At 43.9% G+C, this 20725-nt stretch overlaps 1 protein-coding gene across 4 annotated transcripts in view; it reads left to right on the top strand.

Moving 5' to 3' along the window:
- cdh19 (cadherin 19, type 2) overlaps positions 1 to 20725 on the top strand; it is a 238028-nt gene that overhangs the window by 144263 nt on the left and 73040 nt on the right. For all 4 annotated transcript variants that reach the window (XM_052113585.1, XM_052113587.1, XM_052113586.1 and 1 more), the window contains 4 exons: positions 6076 to 6263; positions 6991 to 7244; positions 16607 to 16743; positions 17354 to 17475. In XM_052113585.1, the coding sequence (XP_051969545.1) occupies positions 6076 to 6263; positions 6991 to 7244; positions 16607 to 16743; positions 17354 to 17475 (701 nt within the window). The remainder of the gene's footprint in view (positions 1 to 6075; positions 6264 to 6990; positions 7245 to 16606; positions 16744 to 17353; positions 17476 to 20725) is intronic.

The following is a 20725-nucleotide window of genomic DNA, read 5'->3' on the forward strand; positions in this document are numbered from 1 at the left end:
ACTTAATCGTCAGGTTCCTAAAAGGTGCCCGGAGGATGATTCCCTCCCGGCCTAACCTATTTCCCTCCTGGGATCTCTCGGTCGTCCTGAGGGGACTCCGGAGACCCCCTTCGAGCCGCTTGACTCAGTTGGACTCAGGGCCCTCTCTCTCAAGACCGCCCTGCTGATCGGCTCACCTCCATCAAGAGGGTCGGGGACCTGCATGCGTTCTCTGTTAGCGACGCCTGCCTGGAGTTCGGTCCGGCAGACACTTTCGTGATCCTAAGACCACGACCGGGCTACGTGCCCAAGGTTCCTACCACACCCTTCAGGGATCAGGTGGTGAACCTGCAAGCGCTGCCCGGGAGGAGGCAGACCCAGCCCTCTCACTGCTGTGTCCGGTACGTGCCTTACGTATTTACCTGGACCGCACACAGAGCACCAGATGCTCTGAGCAGCTCTTCGTCTGCTTTGGGGACAGCAGAAAGGGAACGCTGTCTCCAAGCAGAGACTTCGCCCACTGGGTTGTCGATGCCATTTCCCTGGCTTATCACACCCAGGCCATGCCCCCCTTTGCGGGTCCGAGCCCACTCCACCAGGAGTGTTAGCGTCCTCATGGGCACTGGCTAGGGGCACTGCCCTAGCAGACATTTGTAGAGCTGCGGGCTGGGCAACACCTAACACTTTTGCAAGATTCTACAATCTCCGAGTTGAGTCAGTTTTGTCCGTGTTCTCTCAGGTACCGAGCCCGTGAGAACTCGGTGACACGCCGACGATTTGACCGGGTGGATCGCTTGCACCCAGCGCCTTCCCCTAACCAGGGAAACAGTGCGCCTTCTTCCCAGGAGATCCCAGGCTTGGGACACTGGTTGGCTCCTCCCCTAGCCCTTGCGTGGTCGCAGTTCTCTTGGAGGGACTCGCCGACCCAAACCACTGTGGGTACCGCTAGCTACCCTGTACTGGTATAGGGGCCCCACAGGTAAGGCCTCCTGCTCGGACTCCCCTGTGTGTAAAACCACGGTTCTGTCCCCTCACGTGAGTTGACGCCAGTGTTTCACTTAGGCAGTCACAGCTGCCTCAGGTGCCGTGCTGTATGCTCCCCCTCTCTGAGGCTGGTGCTACCACCGCACTACTGTTCCGCATAAGGCCTAGGTATAGGCCATGCGATGTATGTGCCACTCAAATTTGCCTCCCCTCCGGGTAGGTGTGGCCTCCGCAGGGTCTTCCCCGCCCTACCAAGGGCTAAGACCCCCTTCCCTCAATGCGTGTAAGGGCCCGGCCGTAGTTGCTCTATGCGAGAAACATAGAGAGAAAAGAGGCCCAGCCAGGCTGGCCCGTTCCCATGTTGGCGGCCGTCACCTTGTTCCCTCCTCCGGGTAACGATAAGGAATCCTGATGGCTTAAATGGGGCATTGGGGAAGGGTATGCGCGCTGATACAGTTGGTCGTTCTGCACGTAGGAATACCTGCTCGCTCCTGTATCAGCGGATCACGTACACGGCTCAGCGCATGGCGCTTTTAAGTGGACCCCTAGTGTCGTTCTCTGACACAACGTAAGAGAGCGACAGAAGGGGAACGTCTAGGTTACGTATGTAACCTCAGTTCCCCGATGGAGGAACGAGACGTTGTGTCCCCCTTGCCACGTCGCTGAGCCGAGCCCCTGTTGTGGCCGGACCATTTCCGGCTCCTCAGAAAAATCCTGAATGAACTCCCGTGATTTGCGCCGCTTAAATACCCGTATGTCCGGAGCGGACATGCAAATACTGGCTGCCAACTCTCATTGGCCTTTTTTCATAGTACAGAGGTGAATATCGGCGCTCAAGAGAGACCCCTAGTGTCGTTCTCTGACACAACGTCTCGTTCCCTCCATCGGGGAACTGAGGTTACATACGTAACCTAGACGTTCCAATGTGTCATTTTCATTATCTATGTGAATATTGAAGTCACCAACAATTAAAGCTCTATCTACAGTAACTACAAGATCTGAAAAAATTTGCAAATTCACCAAGAAAATCTGAATAATGCCCGGGTGATCTATAATATTTACATTTATGCATTTGGCAGACGCTTTTAACCAAAGCGACTTACAGAGCCCATATTACAGGGACAATCCCCCTGGAGCAACCTGGAGTTAAGTGCCTTGCTCAAGGACACAATGGTGGTGGCTGTTGGGTTCGAACCATTGTCCTTCTGATTACCAGATTACCAGCTATGTGCTTACACCACAACACCACCACACCAATAAACTGTAGCAAGGGTAAAAGACGACATCGTTTTTTATTTATATCTGATGGTCACATTAAGCATCATTAGTTCAAAAGACTTACATTTATATCCTGTGCTCTGAATAAAAACTTGTAACACTGTAAATTGTAGCAATACCTCCTCCTCGACCCTTCAGATGAGGCTCATGTTTATAACAATAACCTGGGGTAGTAGATTAATTTAAACTAATATATTCATCCGGTTTAAGCCAAGTTTAAGTCAAACAGGGCACATCCAATCTATGATCTGTAATCATTTCATTAATAATTAGTGCTTTGGTAGAAAGAGATCTAAATAGGGGCAAGAACTTTCTGTTAAAAAAAAAAACCAGGGAGTGGCTCTCTCTGGTGGAAGCGACCAGTGAGCCAAATGTCTAAGACCGAATGCATAATAATAAAACAATCTTAGGTAAGCCTAGCCCATCTTTGTCAATCGGTCTGTGCAATTTACTAAAGTGTAATCTGGGACGTTTACCATTCCAAATGAAGGACTTCCCTATGCTATCAAATTGCTTGAAATAAGAGAGGGGGACATCTATAGGGAGAGATTGTAGCAGGTAGTTGAATTTTGGAATACAATTAATTTTAATAACATTAACCTTCCATATCAGAGATAAATGTAATGATGACCACCAGCCCACATCGCTCGAAAACCTTTTTATTTTTTTTTATTTAGTTTTTAAATTTAGTCCCCTTTTCTCCCAATTTGGAATGCCCAATTCCCACTACTTAATAGGTCCACCTGGTGGTGTGGTTACTCACCTCAATCTGGGTGGCGGAGGACAAGTCACAGTTGCCTCCTCTTCTGAGACATCAATCTGCGCATCTTATCATGTTGCTTGTTGTGCATGACACCGTGGAGACTCCACATGTGGAGACTTCTGCTACTGTGACTCTACCCTCCCTAGCAACCAGGCCAATTTGGTTGCTTACGAGACCTGGCTGGAGTCACTCAGCAAAAAATATTTTATTAAAGGGTCTACAAATTACAAAATTAAATAACTAAATCACACAAATTTGCTGGGAATAAAATACCCAAATACTTAATGCCCTGTTTGGGCCACTGGAAGGTGCCCGGCAGAAAAGCCATTACCAGGCAGTACACTGTCAGCTCCAAAGCTTCGGATTTAGACCAATTAAATATTTATCCTGAGAATTTAGAAAAGGAATTAATAATTCTGTGGAGGCAAGGCATAGATCTAGCTGGGTCGGAGACAAATAATAAAATATAATCTGCATAAATCAAAAGCTTATGCATCACACCTCCATAATAAAATATCATCTGCGTAAAGTCCTTGTAAGTAGACCTTTGAAACTTGTGATTGAGTAGGTCGTTTGATGTTTACAAAGAATGCACCTAATCTGCATACAGCATCTGAGAGACTCGGGATGGACATGCGGGGATAGAATACAGTATTTTACTAAGTTCTTAAATCTTACTTGTGATTTGATAGATTAAAGTCTCCTCCCAATATTATAATACTGATGGGTGCCAGCAGCTTGCAACATCCCTTCAAGTTCTATAAAAAAGCTCTGATAATCAACGTTAGGTGCATAAATATTAGCCAAAATAATGAATTTCAGCCAAAAAAATGACTCTTCCCAATTGATCTTTACTCTGTTTGATACATTTAAATTGTAGATAATTACTTATCAGCATAATGACTCCCCTGCTCTTACTCGAGCCAGCACTAAAGAAAGCATTCCCACCCCATATCCTCCCAAATTGTTCAGCTTCCTACGGAGAAAGGTGCATTTCTTGAAGAAACACTTTCTTTAGCTTTGTATGAGGAACAGACCTAAATTTATGTTGTAATTTACTTAAAATATTAATTTAAAATGGTATCTTTGCATGTCAATTTAGGTTTGATATCATTGATGCTAAACAGCATTGGTTCTAATGTGTCACTTCACCAACGTTCAGCAAGTTTGAAAATATCTCTTTGGTCTGATCATAACACAAAATGTAAACAATTTCAAAAGACTTGGATTATATCACACCAGTTGTATATACTACTGTTACGGTGCTTTAATGTACTTTTGGAGCTTGGCAGTATAAATCGCCATTCACTTTCATTGTATGAAAAACATAATCTTGGCTTATACATTAACTCTTGTGAAGTGAGTAAATGATGACAGCATTTTATTTTTGTGTAATAGATTCCTTAAATGAATAGTTCACCCAAAAATTGTAATTCTCTCATGAATGTATATGTCAACATGGCTTGATTCAGCAAATCTGAAATTAAGATTTTTATAAGCACATATCAGCTCTGTATGTCCATACAATGCAATTTAATGGGTGCCATCAGGCTGCTGGCTGTTTGACGGTCCTAAATTCATATTTAGAAAGCATAAAAGTAAAGTCAAGTCAATTTTATTTGTATAGCGCCTTTCACAACACACATCGTTTCAAAGCAGCTTTACAGAAAATCAGAAATTAACAGAAGATAAAACTGTAATGTCTATAATGTCAATTACACCTAGGAAATCAGAGTAAGGCCCGGGTGATCTATATACTGTAACAAGGGTAAAATACGACATCGTTTTTTTATTTAGATCTGACGGTGTCAAATTAAGCATTATTAGTTCGAAAGACTTACATTTATATCCTGTCCTCTGAGCAACACCCAAAACTTCACTGTAAATTGTAGCAACGCCTCCTCCTCAACCCTTCAGACGAGGCACATGTTTATAACAATAACCCGGGGGAGTAGATTCATTTAAACAAATATATTCATCCGGTTTAAGCCAGGTTTCAGTCAAACAGAGCACATCCAATCTATGATCGGTAATTATTTAATTAACAATTAGTGCTTTGGTTGAACGAGATCTAATGTTTGGTAGCCCTATTTTTATGTGATGTTTATCTTTAATTTGTTTGTTTTTTTCAAGTTTTACTTTAATAAAAAAAATTCTAAATTATTTAGTGAGGGTAGTTCGGGGAACAGACAGTCTCTATGAGATATCAAGGTGATACAGTCTCTATGTGTTTTAGTTTATTTGACCTGTGTGACGATTCAAGGCAGCTAGCAGATGTTCGGATTAACCAGTTTGTCTACTTCCTGACCTGGGCCCCAGTCAGTCAAATACTATCATTATTAAGACTATGAACCCTGGAGGGATGGAGTCTGTCTCTCTTTAGCAGGTCAGGTCTACCCCAAAAACTCTTCCAATTGTCTATAAATCCTATTTTATTCTTCAGAAGTAATCTACATGACTCGAGTTGATCAATTAATGTTGTCTGAAATAAATCAATAGGTTGGGGTTGGAAAAAAATCAATAAATACAAGGTTTTTAACTTTAAATCATTGTTTCCTTGCCAGCGATGTGTTTCGGTTTGAAATTACCTAACTCTAGCTTGTTCCTCTGATGTAAACAAAGCACACACTTCTGACATCTCACGTGAATGCACGCCATTGCGCTTACATCACTGATGATTTGACTGCTGGCAGGAACTTTATTAAGTTAATAAAGTTTTAATTATAAATTAATTTTTTACACAAATCTATCGATTTGCTTCAGAAGACAACAGTTGAATGACTGGAATCATAGGGATTACTTTTATGCTCCCTAAATATGCCCTTTGGAACATCAAATAGCCGGCAGTCTAATGGGACCTTTTTACTTGCATTGTATGGACAAAAAGAGCTGAAATGTGCCTATAAATATCTTCGCTTCAGTTCTGCTGAAGGAAAGACATACACATCTGGAATGATTTAAAGGTAAGTATTTGGGTGAACTAACACTTTAAGGTGGCTTTTCTCATTCCTTTTACAGAAGAAGATAAAGATTATTTAAAGCATTCTAATAATTGTACTCCTCATGTGCAGATTTGTACACATTTGCTATATCAGAGTCAGCTCCGGTGGGCACCACAGTGGGAAGAATAATGGCAGATGACGGTGATGTTGGTGTGAATGCAAAAATGATCTACAGCTTAGAGGACCTGGAGGGGAGCAGTACATTTACCATCCAGACAGACGCTGATACTCAAGAGGGGATTGTCACACTGGCTCAGGTGAAAGAGTACCTGAAAAGTGTTTATATGATTTATATTAAAATGTTTTCCTGAAAATCAATGACAGAAGAATGTATTTCATCACTTTAATACAATAGTCATCCTGTATGGCACGTCTTAAAATATGGAACGCCAGGTAAGTTTGCAACTCTGGTTGTGGGGCCTGGGTAGCTCAGCAAGTATTAACACTGACTACCACCCCTAGAGTTCGTGAGTTAGAATCCAGAGTGTGCCCTGTTTTGAGGGAGGGTAGAGTCACATGGGTTCGCCCTCTTGTGGTCACGATTAGTGGTTCTTGCTCTCAATGGGGCATGTGGTAAGTTGGATCACGGAGAGTAACATGAGGTGCCACATGCGGAGTGTCCACAGTGTCATGCACAAGGAGCCATGTGATAAGATGCGTGGATTGATGGTCTCAGAAGCTGAGGCAACTGTGACTTGTCCTCCACCACCCGTACTGAGGTGAGTAACCGCCCCACCAAGAGGACCTACTAAGTAATGGGAATTGGGCATTCCAAATTGGGAGAAAAGGGGATAAAAAAATTAAAATAAATAAAAAGCAACCCTAGTTGTAGCACTGCAGAGCTTTGTTACATTTCTTAGTTCCTGGCTATAACTTCATAACAGCATATAATTAAAAAGATATTTGTAGACAGTTAACACTGACAACTATTGGTCTGTTGTTTTCTATGTATCTTTTTTGTAAAGTGTCCTCTTGTCTCTATAGCCACTGGACTATGAAAGCAAGAGACGGTTTGTCATCGTTGTCGAGGCCATCAACGAAAACATAGACACCCGTTTCCTAAGTGCATATGAATTTCGTGACAGGACAACACTCAAAATCACTGTGACTAATGTGGATGAACCGCCCATTTTCACTGAAACACCCTACAGATGGAAGGTTTTAGAAAATGCTCCTGTCGGCACTACAGTTGGTTCAGTCTACGCCAGAGATACTGACACCACCAACAACCCCATCAGGTTCTTTTCATTTCTTGTCCTTTACTTTGCTTTTGTTGATATACAGACTCAACTAAGTTCAACTAATATACAGAGTACTGTATTGGTAGGTGGACATCCTAAAGAATGGAAACACTGTAATTCTGTTGTCAAAACATTGCTGTTTTTTGAGCCGATCGAACATTTGAACTTTTGACTCCGTAATGGAGGTCTATAATAGCCAGAGGGAGCAGCCCATTAACATTACCATTAATTTCAATGGGTCAGTTGGGGGGCTGGGTGAGAAGGGTGGGTGTTTAGGTGTGTTTGACTTCATGTAGTGTTGCACAGACCGATCGCTCCTAACTTGATACAATGCACAGTTAGAAGTTTTCTTTCTAAACCGCCACTGCTTTGTCAGCATTACGTACGCCATCAAAGTAATGTGACACAGCTTAATGCCAAAGTATACTTTGGTTGAGACAAAACTTTTCAATTTACTCTAGTTTTTTGGTGTTTTTAGTAAATTTGCAGAAAAAACTAAACTAAATCTATATTATATCTGATGAACCAGACTTGTTGATCCTTAATTTGATGACGTTTACGTGCACTTAAGAAAACAGTTTATTCCAGGGTTTTTGCAGTAAGCAGTGTTCTGAAATGTCATGTAAACAAGAATGCTGATTTCCTTACAACACTTAAGGGAAAAACAGAAAGCGGTTTAACACAACCTGGTTTCTCCTGGAGACCTGGCTTAATGTGGCCATGTAAACACAAGCAGCATTTTGATGGGTGTTATAAGACAGGATAACAAGCATCATAGGTTGGAGCCAAACAACAAGTCAACATTTCTGTGCGCTTCAAATCTGAGATTGATATAGCTGCAATCAGAGCTCCAAAAAGGGAAGGATCTCCAAACCACCAGCATAGGGAGCCCCTAACCTAACCCTTTACCTAACCCTTACCATGGGTGGAAGTGGCATACCTTTTGGATTTGGCACAACCCTTTTTGGAGTAATCCGACCCCTTCTGGTGTAACCCCACCATCTTTTGGAGAAGCTGCTCCCATTTGGAGATCTCGCCCTGCAGCTATACCTACTTGACAAATCCCGGTGTTTTGCGTAAGAGGGAACCCCCATTATCACAGCGCAATTCTGTTGCAGGTCGAAGGGATAGTTCACCCAAAAATGAAAATTCAGTCATTGTTTACTCACCCCTGTGTTGTTAAAACCCCATATGACTTTCTTTCTTTTTCTTAACACAAAGGAAGAAATAAAAAAAATGTGTGCTCACTGATGTCATACAATTGCAGATTATGTGACCACCTCTTCAAGCTTCAAAAGAAGGCAAAAGTATAATTCAGAAGTGTAATATATTATTCCTTGAGACACATGATTGTTCTGAATGCATACGATAAGGTTTGGTGAAAAACAAACTGAAATATAATGTATTATTTAGTGAAAATGTTTAGTAACTGTTGATCTACTGTGCGTTTTCATGAGGATGCATTAGGGCAACAGTTCACGCAGCCCTCTGGCGACATCAGGCATCCAAGCAAAAAATGTGTTTGTTTATCTAAAAATAGGTCCGCCACAGTGAAAGTGACTACGAACACAACACAGCTGCACTCAAAACAAAGGACAGAACTTACTAAACATGAATTCATGCATTTAAATGCCCAGCATTATTTTTTTTTATGTTTTGGGACCAGTGGAATGGAGTTACCAGCGCGATGTTGAAAATAGAAAACAAGTGATCGCTAGAATGTATCATCGCTCATAATTTCTGGTTAGGACAAAAACTCTGATTACCATAGAACTGGGTATTCAATTAGTTTCAAGAGGTCCGGTCTCTACATTTCCTTACCAGAAAAGGTCTGAAAAATAATATTTTGCACAGTTGTTTTATTTCTTTTTATTTGTAATATTAATTATAATTTTCCACATTGGTAGCAATAGTACTGTAAAAGAAGAAAAAAAGTAAAATAGTCTCTTCAAAGCAGAGATGACACTGGTCCAGAGACAATGCCAAAGCAGTGGGGTGTGAGGGATCTTTTTTACCAAAAGATAAGTCTAATATATTTCATTGAATTCATTAGTTGAGAGCACTTGGATATTAATATTACAAGATAAGATCAACATTTGTTTTCAAGCTGGGTGACAGCAGTCCAGTTTTTATGTTAGAACATTTTTACATTCTGAATATTTATTTGTAATTATTTTTACATTCAGATACCCATGTATGGGACAAAGGAATACTTTTGACTGAGAAACTATAAGTTACTTGAATGGGGGTTGAGGGGTAACCCCTGAGATAAAATGTAGAAAATGTAAAAGTCTGAATGGACCATTTTTTATATTTTCCTAATGTGAGAATCTAATTTACAATACATTAACAATTTACATCTTAAAAATACTGTTTGTTTAAGTTATGTATAAATGGGCTGACTATGAAATAATAGGAACATTCTCATCAGAACCAGAGAACTCTGCTAGTCAGACTAACGTCTCAGTTGTGGCAGGAGGGACACAACGTCTCGTTCCTTCCATCAGGGAACAGAGGTTACATCAGTAACCGAGACGTTCCCTATCTGTCACTCACTCGACGTTGTGTTGATGAGTTGACACTAGGGGTCCCAATGGAAAATGCCACAAGAGCGGAACCGAGTTACGCAGACTGGCGGAGCGAGACGGGCAGACCTCTGTGTGCCTCGTAGCCAGCACAGCAAGCCGTCACATAACTACCCCCAACACACTGGCAGGCATGAAGTGGTCCCTTGCATCTAGGGGAACGGCTAACTGATCAGAAGTACAAGGACCGGCTGGCCCAGCGGTGGCCTTCTCTCTATTTTTCTCCCCGAAAAGGAACTAAATAGATCGGCTGGGGGCCAAATATATGGTCCAAGCTGGGGAGTGTCCCTCCAAAGAGGAAGACACTGTGGAGACCACACGAGGGGAGGGGGATTTTCAGTGGAATACAACACATGGTCTTACCATGTGTTGTAGGAGTGGAAACCCGGTTAGGAGTGAAAACATCCAACGGGGAGGAGTTACTACAAACACAGCAACCAAGGACAGAGGGCCCTCTGCCCAAGGAAGACGTGGTTTACCGGCAGGGAAACCATTTTGCGGAATACAGGTGAAACTCGAAAAATTAGAATATCGTGCAAAAGTTCATTAATTTCAGTAATTCAACTTAAAAGGTGAAACTAATATATTATATAGACTCATTACAAGCAAAGTAAGATATTTCAAGCCTTTATTTGATATAATTTTGATGATTATGGCTTACAGCTTATGAAAACCCCAAATTCAGAATCTCAGAAATTTAGAATATTGTGAAAAGGTTCAGTATTGTAGGCTCAAAGTGTCACACTCTAATCAGCTAAACACCTGTAAAGGGTTCCTGAGCCTTTAAATGGTCTCTCAGTCTGGTTCAGTTGAATTCACAATCATGGGGAAGACTGCTGACCTGACAGTTGTGCAGAAAACCATCATTGACACCCTCCACAAGGAGGGAAAGCCTCAAAAGGTAATTGCAAAAGAAGTTGGATGTTCTCAAAGTGCTGTATCAAAGCACATTAATAGAAAGTTAAGTGGAAGGGAAAAGTGTGGAAGAAAAAGGTGCACAAGCAGCAGGGATGACCGTAGCCTGGAGAGGATTGTCAGGAAAAGGCCATTCAAATGTGTGGGGAGCTTCACAAGGAGTGGACTGAGGCTGGAGTTACTGCATCAAGAGCCACCACACACAGACGGGTCCTGGACATGGGCTTCAAATGTCAAACATCTTACCTGGGCTAAAGAAAAAAAGAACTGGTCTGTTGCTCAGTGGTCCAAAGTCCTCTTTTCTGATGAGAGCAAATTTTGCATCTCATTTGGAAACCAAGGTCCCAGAGTCTGAAGGAAGAATGGAGAGGCACACAATCCAAGATGCTTGAAGTCCAGTGTGAAGTTTCCACAGTCTGTGTTGGTTTGGGGAGCCATGTCATCGGCTGGTGTTGGTCCACTGTGCTTTATTAAGTCCAGAGTCAACGCAGCCGTCTACCGGGACATTTTAGAGCACTTCATGCTTCCTTCAGCAGACAAGCTTTATGGAGATGCTGACTTCATTTTCCAGCAGGACTTGGCACCTGCCCACACTGCCAAAAGTACCAAAACCTGGTTCAATGACCATGGTATTACTGTGCTTGATTGGCCAGCAAACTCGCCTGACCTGAACCCCATAGAGAATCTATGGGGCATTGCCAAGAGAAAGATGAGAGACATGAGACCAAACAATGTAGAAGAGCTGAAGGCCGCTATTGAAGCATCTTGGTCTTCCATAACACCTCAGCAGTGCCACAGGCTGATAGCATCCATGCCATGCCGCATTGAGGCAGTAAGTAATGCAAAAGGGGCCCAAACCAAGTACTGAGTACATATGCATGATTATACTTTTCAGAGGGCCGACATTTCTGTATTTAAAATCCTTTTTTTTTATTGATTTCATGTAATATTCTAATTTTCTGAGATTCTGAATTTGGGGTTTTCATAAGCTGTAAGCCATAATCATCAAAATTATATCAAATAAAGGCTTGAAATATCTTACTTTGCTTGTAATGAGTCTATATAATATATTAGTTTCACCTTTTAAGTTGAATTACTGAAATTAATGAACTTTTGCACGATATTCAAATTTTTCGAGTTTCACCTGTATACATCACACAGGGTTGCCCAGGCGGACATCCAGCGCATGTGGAGCACTTACCTCAGTACGGGGGCCTGGTGACGCCCATACTGGGGCAGCAGCGAGCCTCGCGACTCCACCGCTTGGCTAGGGAGGAAGAACGTTTCTTGCGAATGCAACTGGGAAAAGAGCGCATGTCTTTGCCTCAAGGGAGGGGAAAGGCGCTATGCGCAAGCGATACACCCGGCCAGCTGACCCAAACTTACCTGTTTGTGTCACCTGATAACACACGGGACGAAACTGGCTCAACCCTGAGGTTATAGAATCTTGCAAAGGTGTTAGGTGTTGCCCAGCCCGCGGCTCTACATATGTCTGCTAAAGAGGCGCCGTGGGACATCGCCCAAGAAGCCGCAACACCCCTGGTAGAATGGGTTCGTAGGCCAGCAGGGGGCGGCACGTGATGGGCGTGGTATGCCATAGTGATGGCATCGACGACCCAGTGGGCAATCCTCTGTTTGGAGACAGCGCTTCCCTTCTGCTGTCCACCGAAGCAGACAAAGAGCTGTTCGGAGCTTCGAAAGCTCTGCGTGCGATCCAAGTAGATGCGAAGAGCGCGCACCGGACACAGCAATGCCAAGGCTGGGTCTGCCTCCTCCTGGGGCAGCACTTGCAGGTTCACCACCCGATCTCTGAAAGGGGTCATGGGAACCTTGGGCACGTAGCCTGGTTGGGGTCACAGGATGACGTGAGAGTAAGCCGAATCGAACTCTAGGCACAGTTCGCTGACAGAGAACGCCTGCAGGTCCCCTACCCTCTATATGGAGGTGCGTGCCGTCAGGAGGGCGGTCTTCAGAGAGAGCGCCTTTAGCTCTGCTGACTCGAGGGGCTCGAAGGGAGCTCCCTGAAGGCCCCGAAGGACCACGGAGAGGTCCCACGAGGGAACAAGGCATGGCCTGGGGGGTTAACCTCCTCGCGCCTCTCAGGAACCTGATGATCAAATTGTGCTTCCCTAAATACTTGCCTTCCACTGCATCGTGATATGCCGCTATGGCGGCCACATACACATTCAAGGTGGAGGGGGACAGCCGTCCCTCCAACTTTTCCTGCAGAAAGGAAAGCACTGACCCGCATCTCTGGGGGTCTTCACCTCGGGAAGAACCCACTGAGAAAAAACAGATGCCACTTCAGGCTGTAAAGGTGCCTCGTTGAGTGATCGTGTCACCACCAAATCCGGTGGTAGGCCACCTAAGTTTCCAAGTCCCATCCAAGGGCCAGACATGGAGATTCCAGAGGTCCGGTTGTGGGTGCCAGATGGTGCCCAGTCCCTGAGAAAGAAGGTCTTTCCTCAGGGGAATTCACCGGGGGGGGGGGGCCTGTCGCGAGGAGCATGAGGTCCGAGAACCAAATCCGGGAGGGCCAATAAGGGGCCACTAAGAGGACCTGCTCCCTGTCCTCCCTGACTTTGCACAACAGCTGTGCAAATAAGCTCAATGGGGGAAATACATGCGGGCTTCTTGGCAGCCGGCTGTGAGGAAGGTGGTGTTGCAGTCCTGCGTGTAGCTCCACGCAGGGGATTTTGAGCAGACAAAGTGTGGGGTCTGTGGCTCCGCCTGGGCAGGATATTGTTCTATATTAAACCTAGCATTACAAACCTAGGAGTTAAAGTGGACCCTGAGCTTAAATTTGACAGTCAAACCAAAGCTGTTGTCAAATCAAGCTTCTTTCATTTGAGGCAGCTGGCCAAAATAAAGCCAATTCTGTCAAGACAACATTTTGAAACTGCAATCCACGCCATTGTAACTACACGGCTGGACTATTGTAATTCGCTATATGTGGGGGTTAGTGGGTCCTCCATCACCCGTCTCCAGGTGATACAAAATGCAGCAGCACGTCTTTTAACAGGCACACGTAAACATGAGCACATTTCCCCTATTTTAGCTTCATTACATTGGCTGCCTATTCAATTTAGGATCCATTTCAAAATTTTGTTATTTGCTTTTAAATCATTAAATGGTCTTGCCCCGCCATACCTCTCTGAGCTTCTACACTCTTATAAACCCGTCCGCGCTCTCAGGTCAGATGATCAGCTGCTCCTGACTGTGCCTAAAACTAAGCGTAAGCTCAGAGGGGACCATGCCTTTGCTGTGTCTGCACCTAGACTTTGGAATGATCTGCCTTTGCATGTTAAGCAGGCCTGTTCTTTATCTGTTTTTAAAACCCTTCTTAAAACCCATCTTTTCTCTATGGTTTTGACACCTAGTAAGATGTCGACTTTATTTACTTGATTGTATTTGTTACTTTGTTTTTATTGTATGCTTATTAATTGTACATATTTTTATGTATATTTTTCTGTACAGCACTTTGGTCAACTTTGGTTGTTGTAAAGTGCTTAACAAATAAAGTTGGTATGGTATGGTATGGCCTCCGTCTGCTTCCTTACTGTTGAAAACTACCGGGCGAAGTCTCCAACGGTGTCGCCAAACAGCCCAACCTGGGAGATGGGGGCATCAAGGAAATGGACCTTGTCAGACTCTCGCGACTCCACCAGGTTGAGCCAGAGGTGGCATTCCTGGACCACCAGGGTGGACATCGCCTGCCCGAGAGCCTGCGCCGTGACCTTCATTGCCCAGAGGGCAAAGTCGGTCGCCAAGCGTAGCTCCTGCATTAGTCCCGGGTCAGGACTACTCTCATGTAGTTCTCTAAGCGCCTTGGCCTGTCGTACCTTTCATTTATTTCATTTCATTTATGCATTTGGCAGACGCTTTTATCCAAATCGACTTACAGTGCACTTATTACAGGGACAATCCCCCCGGAGCAACCTGGAGTTAAGTGCCTTGCTCAAGGACACAATGGTGGTGACTGTTGGGATTGAACCACCAACCTTCTGATTACCAGTTAGACCACTACACCACCATGACTTATGTCATGGTACTCCTGCACCTGCAGGAGTACCATGACATAAAAGGCGGCGTGTCCAGTGGCGCTGTAGGCCATAGCCGTCAGGGACGACGTCAGACTACAAGACCTGGACCGGAAGCATCGGACAGTTCCGCAGGGTGGAGGCGCTTTGCGGGCATAAGTTTACTGCTACCACTTGGTCCACCTGGGGAGTCCACCAGGATTCCACTCCAGCCCGACACTCGTGGCTGCCCAGGCAAGCATGGCCGTCAGCTCCGCGTCAGCCTGCGACTGAGCCGCCGCACCCGAGGGTGGGAGTCCTCAGCGTCAGACATGCCGAACCTGCTCTCTTCGTCCGGCGTAAGACAAACTGGCAACCTCGCCCCAGTGCACGGTTGGAGCATACGAGCATGACGAGCAGTGGGATGTCCGTGGGGGAATACCCAGCAGAGAGGCTCCCACTGAAGTCCCCATATTGCCCCAGTGCTAACCGACCCCTCCTCATACCATAGGTAGAAGGACCGAGTCGGGAAGCCGCTGGGGTGGCTTGCGCTCTTACAAGGGTGAGCCGCGACCGCAACGTAGCCATGGTCATGCCCTCGCAGTGAGGACATGAACCATCCACGAATGCTGACTCCACGTGGGTGAACTTTTTTCTCTGCTGCTGAAGTGCCCAGGGGTGTGTGTATGGAGGGATGCAATGCCTTGTGTATATTGTGAGGGAAAGAGGCAACACTCACTGAGCAGGAATGAAGCGTGTTCGGTGCTTAAAAAAAGTTTGATCGCCCTTGAGGACTTGTGGTGTGTATAGTTCTGTTGTTTTGATGCAACGCTTAATAACACTGTAGAAACATTAAGATAGGACAACTATTGTCATAATCTTGCAACACAGATGGAACCAAGGTCCGTTAATTGTGACCGCTGCCATAGAAAATATAACTTTTTGGATTTCCGAGCACTCTGGTAGGCTGGGCATAGAAATTAATCAATTCTTTCGACTACAAACTCTTCAGACATGTTTAGTAAGTTCTTTGCTCTGTTTTGAGTGCAGCTGTGTTGTGTTCTGTTGTCACTATTGCAGTGGCACACCTGTTTTTAGATAAACAAACAAATTTTCGCTTGAACACTCAATATCACAAGGGGGCTATGTATAAATAATAAATTCGATTTCAGTTTGTTTCTCAACTAATCTTATCGTATGCTTTCATAACAATCATGAGTCTCATGGGATAATTTATTAGACTTCTGAATTACTTTGTGTCCTTTTGAAGCTTGAAGAGTTGGTCATCATAAACTGCCATTGTATGACATCACTGAGAACAATTTTTTTTTTCATAATTTCTCCCTTTGTGTTAAGAAAAAGAGTCATATGGGCTTATAACAACACAGGGGTGAATAAACAATGACTGAATAATTTTTTTTGGTGAACTGATCCTTTAAGCTTACAAACACAGCAACAATATCTGAAAGTAAAGCAATAAAAACAGTGAATTCATCCTCGAGTACCATGTTTGTTATTTAGACAAGCATCGCAGGGAAATTACATTGCTGTGGAGAAAGCTTCTTACTGACTGAGCTGCATATATGTGGGCATAAAGTGTACACCGCTTATACAGTGCATGTAAAGTGGAAAAACCTTCTTGCAATACAACGCATTCTTGCAATAAGCTGCTTTCTAGTGTCCATGTTAATGTACTGAGTGTTTGCCATCTGCTTAATAAAACAGTGCATGTTGGCTGATGTTGTTTGTGAAGTCTGCATGTACTACTACGTGCAAGGAAATTTACTGTAATGAACAATTAAATAACAATGTTGTAAATAACAATGATTTCCTTAAACAGATACAGCATTTCACAGTACACTGACACCAGTCACATGTTCAGAATTGACTTCAGAAATGGTACATTGTATGTGGCTGAGTCTTTGGATCGAGAGACCGTGGCATGGCACAATCTGACCATCAATGCCAGAGAGATCAGTAAGCAGACTTCTCACAATTTTGGACCCCACTGTATAATTTAATTGAACATTTCCATATGTAGGTCTTCAAATAACTAGATATAATGAAAACATGTAAACAAATACACACAGAATGAAAGCATCAATTGTATTACTAGAGAAGGAGCACTGCAAAAAATTATTTTGTTGACAAGTATTTTTGTCTTGTTTTCCTATCAAATTATCTAAACTTTCTTAAAACATGATTTATTTACTTGTCAAGCAAAATGGGATAAGATATTAAGTCATGTTTTAAGATAAATTTGACTAAATTTAGTGAACTTTGCCAATGGGGTAAGCAAAATAAACTTGTTTTCTCTTTAAATTAAGTTTATTTTGCTTACCCCATTGGCAGATTTTTTTTTTCTTGTTTTGAGTCTAAAGTTCACTAAATTTAGTCAGATTTCTCTTAAAACAAGACTTAATATCTTATCCCATTTTGCTTGACAAGTAAATAAATCATGTTTTAAGAAAGTTTAGATCATTTGACAGGAAAACAAGACAAATATACTTGTCTAGAAAATCATTTTTTGCAGTGTACATTACGATGAGTAATGAAAATGATGAGACATGTTTGTGTATTGTTTCAGGTGATGGTCAGTTGTTCTCTTCAGTGTCTGTGATTATCATGGTTCTTGACATCAACGACAACATGCCCACCCTATCACAACACTATCAGCCTTATGTGTGTGAAGATACTAAGGCAGGAGAGGTAACACACACCAAACATACACACACGTACGTGTGCAAGGCTATCTTACTTATGTGGAACACAAAATATATTTGAATGTGTGTTCACTAAGAACAGGCGTTGTTTAGTGCTAAAAACAATACCAGTCCTCGTTTGAACACACATGCCACTGTGAGCTACCTTCACATATATTTCCATAATGCTTATGAATGTGTAATGGATGTCAAGATTTTCACACAAACACAACTTAAATTGTCTTTATATGACTTGGACTATGAAAGAGTTGCATGTACTACTTTTATGATACGTTTGTTTTTTATCTATCAATCTATTGCTCTATCTGTCTGTCTGGCTGGCTGACTGACTGAGCACTTTAGCAACGCTTAGAAAACAACAACACCACCATAGCTGTTACGATCCCTGGTTGTCTGCCCCGTGTTTCTCGTGTTGCCATCACAGACTCCAATTCCCATGATTCCCGGCCCTCATCACTGCCAGGCCCGTGTCATTGTTCTCACCTGATTGTAGTTTTATCATCATCATGTCTCTGTATTTAAACCCTGGTTTTTTGTTCAGTCTCTGTCGTTTGTTGTTTGCTGATGTTCGGAAATAGATGTCTTGCCTGTCTTGCCTTGTTCACCCAATTCGTGTACCCCTGATGTTTTCGTGTTTTGGTTTCAGTTTTCCCATCGTAGATGTTTCCTTTGTTCCTGTCTGTCTTGTTTTCCCAGGGCTCTGCCTCTCGAGCCTCCCAGGGCTCCGCCCCTCGAGTCTTCCACGACTTCAATCCCAGAGCCTTCTAGGGCTCCGCCTTCTGAAACTCCCTTGGCTCTGCCTCCAGAGCCTCCCATGGCTCTACCTTCCACGGCCCAGCCTCCTGAGCCTCCCTCAGCTCCACTTCCTGAGCCTTCTACAATGTCGCCTCCTGAGCCTCCCTCAGCTCCGCCTTCCACAGCTCTGCCTCCTGAGCCTCCCACAGCTCCGCCTACCACGGCTCCATCTCCAGAGCCCTCTACGGTTCCGCCTCCTGAGCCACCCATGGCTCTGCCACCAGAAATTTCCACTGCTCCGTCCTCGGAGTTCCCCATGGCTGTGGTCCTGAGGCCGACTCCCAGTCCTCCCGAACCTGTCCTTGTCCTGTGGCCAGCTCCCAGGCCTCCTAAACCTGTCCCTGTCCTGTGGCAGCCTCCCAGGCCTCCTGAACCTGTCCTTGCCCTGTGGCCAGCTCCCAGGCTACCTGACCCAACCCCCGTCTTGTGCTCCCCATGGACTGCCTGCTTGCCCTCTGTGCGTCCGTGGACTGCCTGTCTGCCCCTTGTGCCCCTGTAGCCTGCCTGTCTGTCCCTTGTGCCCCTGTGGACTGTCTGGTTGCCCCTTGTGCCCCCTTGGACTGTCTGGTTGCCCCTTGTGCTCTCCTTGGTCTGCCTGCCCCCGCCCCCCTCCCCTCCCCCTCCTTGGACGATTTTGTTTTGTTTTTTGAGTATTTTTTTTTCTCTTTTAGGAGCGTCTGGAATCCGCTCCTCAGAGGGTGGGTTATGTTACGATCCCTGGTTGTCAGGCCCGTGTTTCTCGTGTCGCCATCACAGACTCCAATTCCCATGATTCCCGGCCCTCATCACTGCCATCCCTGTGTCATTGTTCTCACCTAACTGTCGTTTTGTCATCATCATGTCTCTGTATTTAAACCCTGGTTGTTTGTTCAGTCTCTGTCATTCGTTGTTTGCTGATGTTCGGAAGTAGATGTCTTGCATGTTTTCGTGTTTTGGTTTTCAGTTTTCCCATCGTGGATGTTTCCTTTGTTCCTGTCTGTCTTGTTTTCACTTTTGATTAATAAAACCCGCGTTTAGATCCTCACTCCTCGTCTGCCTCCTCCTGCTAACGTTACAATAGCAATGCCTAAAAACCAGTCTTACAACCTAGCAACAAGCCAGAACACCATAGCAATGCTTAGCAAGGAGCCAGAGAGCCATATCAAAGCCTAGCAACAAGTCAAAACAGCCTAGTAACCAGTTAGAGAACCTTAGCAACAGCTAACGATACATAGATATACATACATAGATGCCTTATTTGGCTGGTTTGAATATGTCACCATCTTGGAATGGTCCACAATGACAGCTGTTTTGAATGTAAGTGGAGGAGATGCCTCAGACCAAGCTGCATAAACTGCTTTTGTGTGGAAACAGTTACTCAAATAATGAATGACTTACTGATGTTAATTTTCAGTGTGTTTGCCAATATGTACATTTAGTCATATAGGAATTTATTTTCAGTTTGCTATGGAAAAAAAAAATGTTTTAGAAGTTAGGAAGTTGCATTAAGTAAGATTTATTTATTATGTTTTTACCAATATTCATTTTAATTTGGAATTTTATATCATCTAAAATGTTGCCCAATGTTTATGGAAAATCAGATAACATTTACATTTATGCATTTGGCAGACGCTATTATCCAAAGCGACTTACAGAGCTCTTATTACAGGGACAATCCCCCCGGCGCAACCTGGAGTTAAGTGCCTTGCTCAAGGACACAATGGTGGTGGCTGTGGGGCTCGAACCAGCATCCTTCTGATTACCAGATTACCAATTATGTGCTTAGACCACTACACCACCACCACTCACCAGATAATGTGAAAGTTGTTTGGAAAAGACCCCAGACTGTTGCTGACCATATACTTTCATGTGTTGACAAACAGCTCCTGACCTTTCCAATATGGCAGATGCGTCAATGAATTGCTGTTCATCGAAACAGCTGCTAATAAGAAATCTATGTATGTATATCTACTGTATGTAGTAATCAGCCAGAACACCCTGAAAATGCCTAGAGTAATGATGTGAGGAAGAGGCAGACGGGAAGTGCGGATCCAAACGCAGTTCTTTTATTGACAAGAAAACAGATACAAACACTGGAACCAAAATAAAGATCCACGAGGGGAAAAACAAACTAAACACGGGATACATACAAAGAGTGAACAGACAGCGAACATCTACGAGAGGGCAGGTGTAGGAGCCATAAGGCTATTAATAATGTTATTTAATGTCACGGCTGTATGTAATTATTGTCTGTACTCCCCCCTGTGGTAAGGGGAAATAATTACACCCCTTTTGGGGACTTCCTGAAGGTAGCCATCTTAAACAGGAAGTGATGTGGCAAGGGCAGAGGGGAAGGGAGACAGTTTTTTGACCTACATTACACCACACTGCTTGTTTTGGAGCAAAGAGTTTTGTCTTTAAGTTTTTCACCTTTTCGTTACAATAAAGCTCAAGTCTTGTTA

The sequence above is a fragment of the Xyrauchen texanus genome, chromosome 41, assembly GCF_025860055.1.
Source record: "Xyrauchen texanus isolate HMW12.3.18 chromosome 41, RBS_HiC_50CHRs, whole genome shotgun sequence".
Lineage (NCBI taxonomy): Eukaryota > Metazoa > Chordata > Actinopteri > Cypriniformes > Catostomidae > Xyrauchen > Xyrauchen texanus.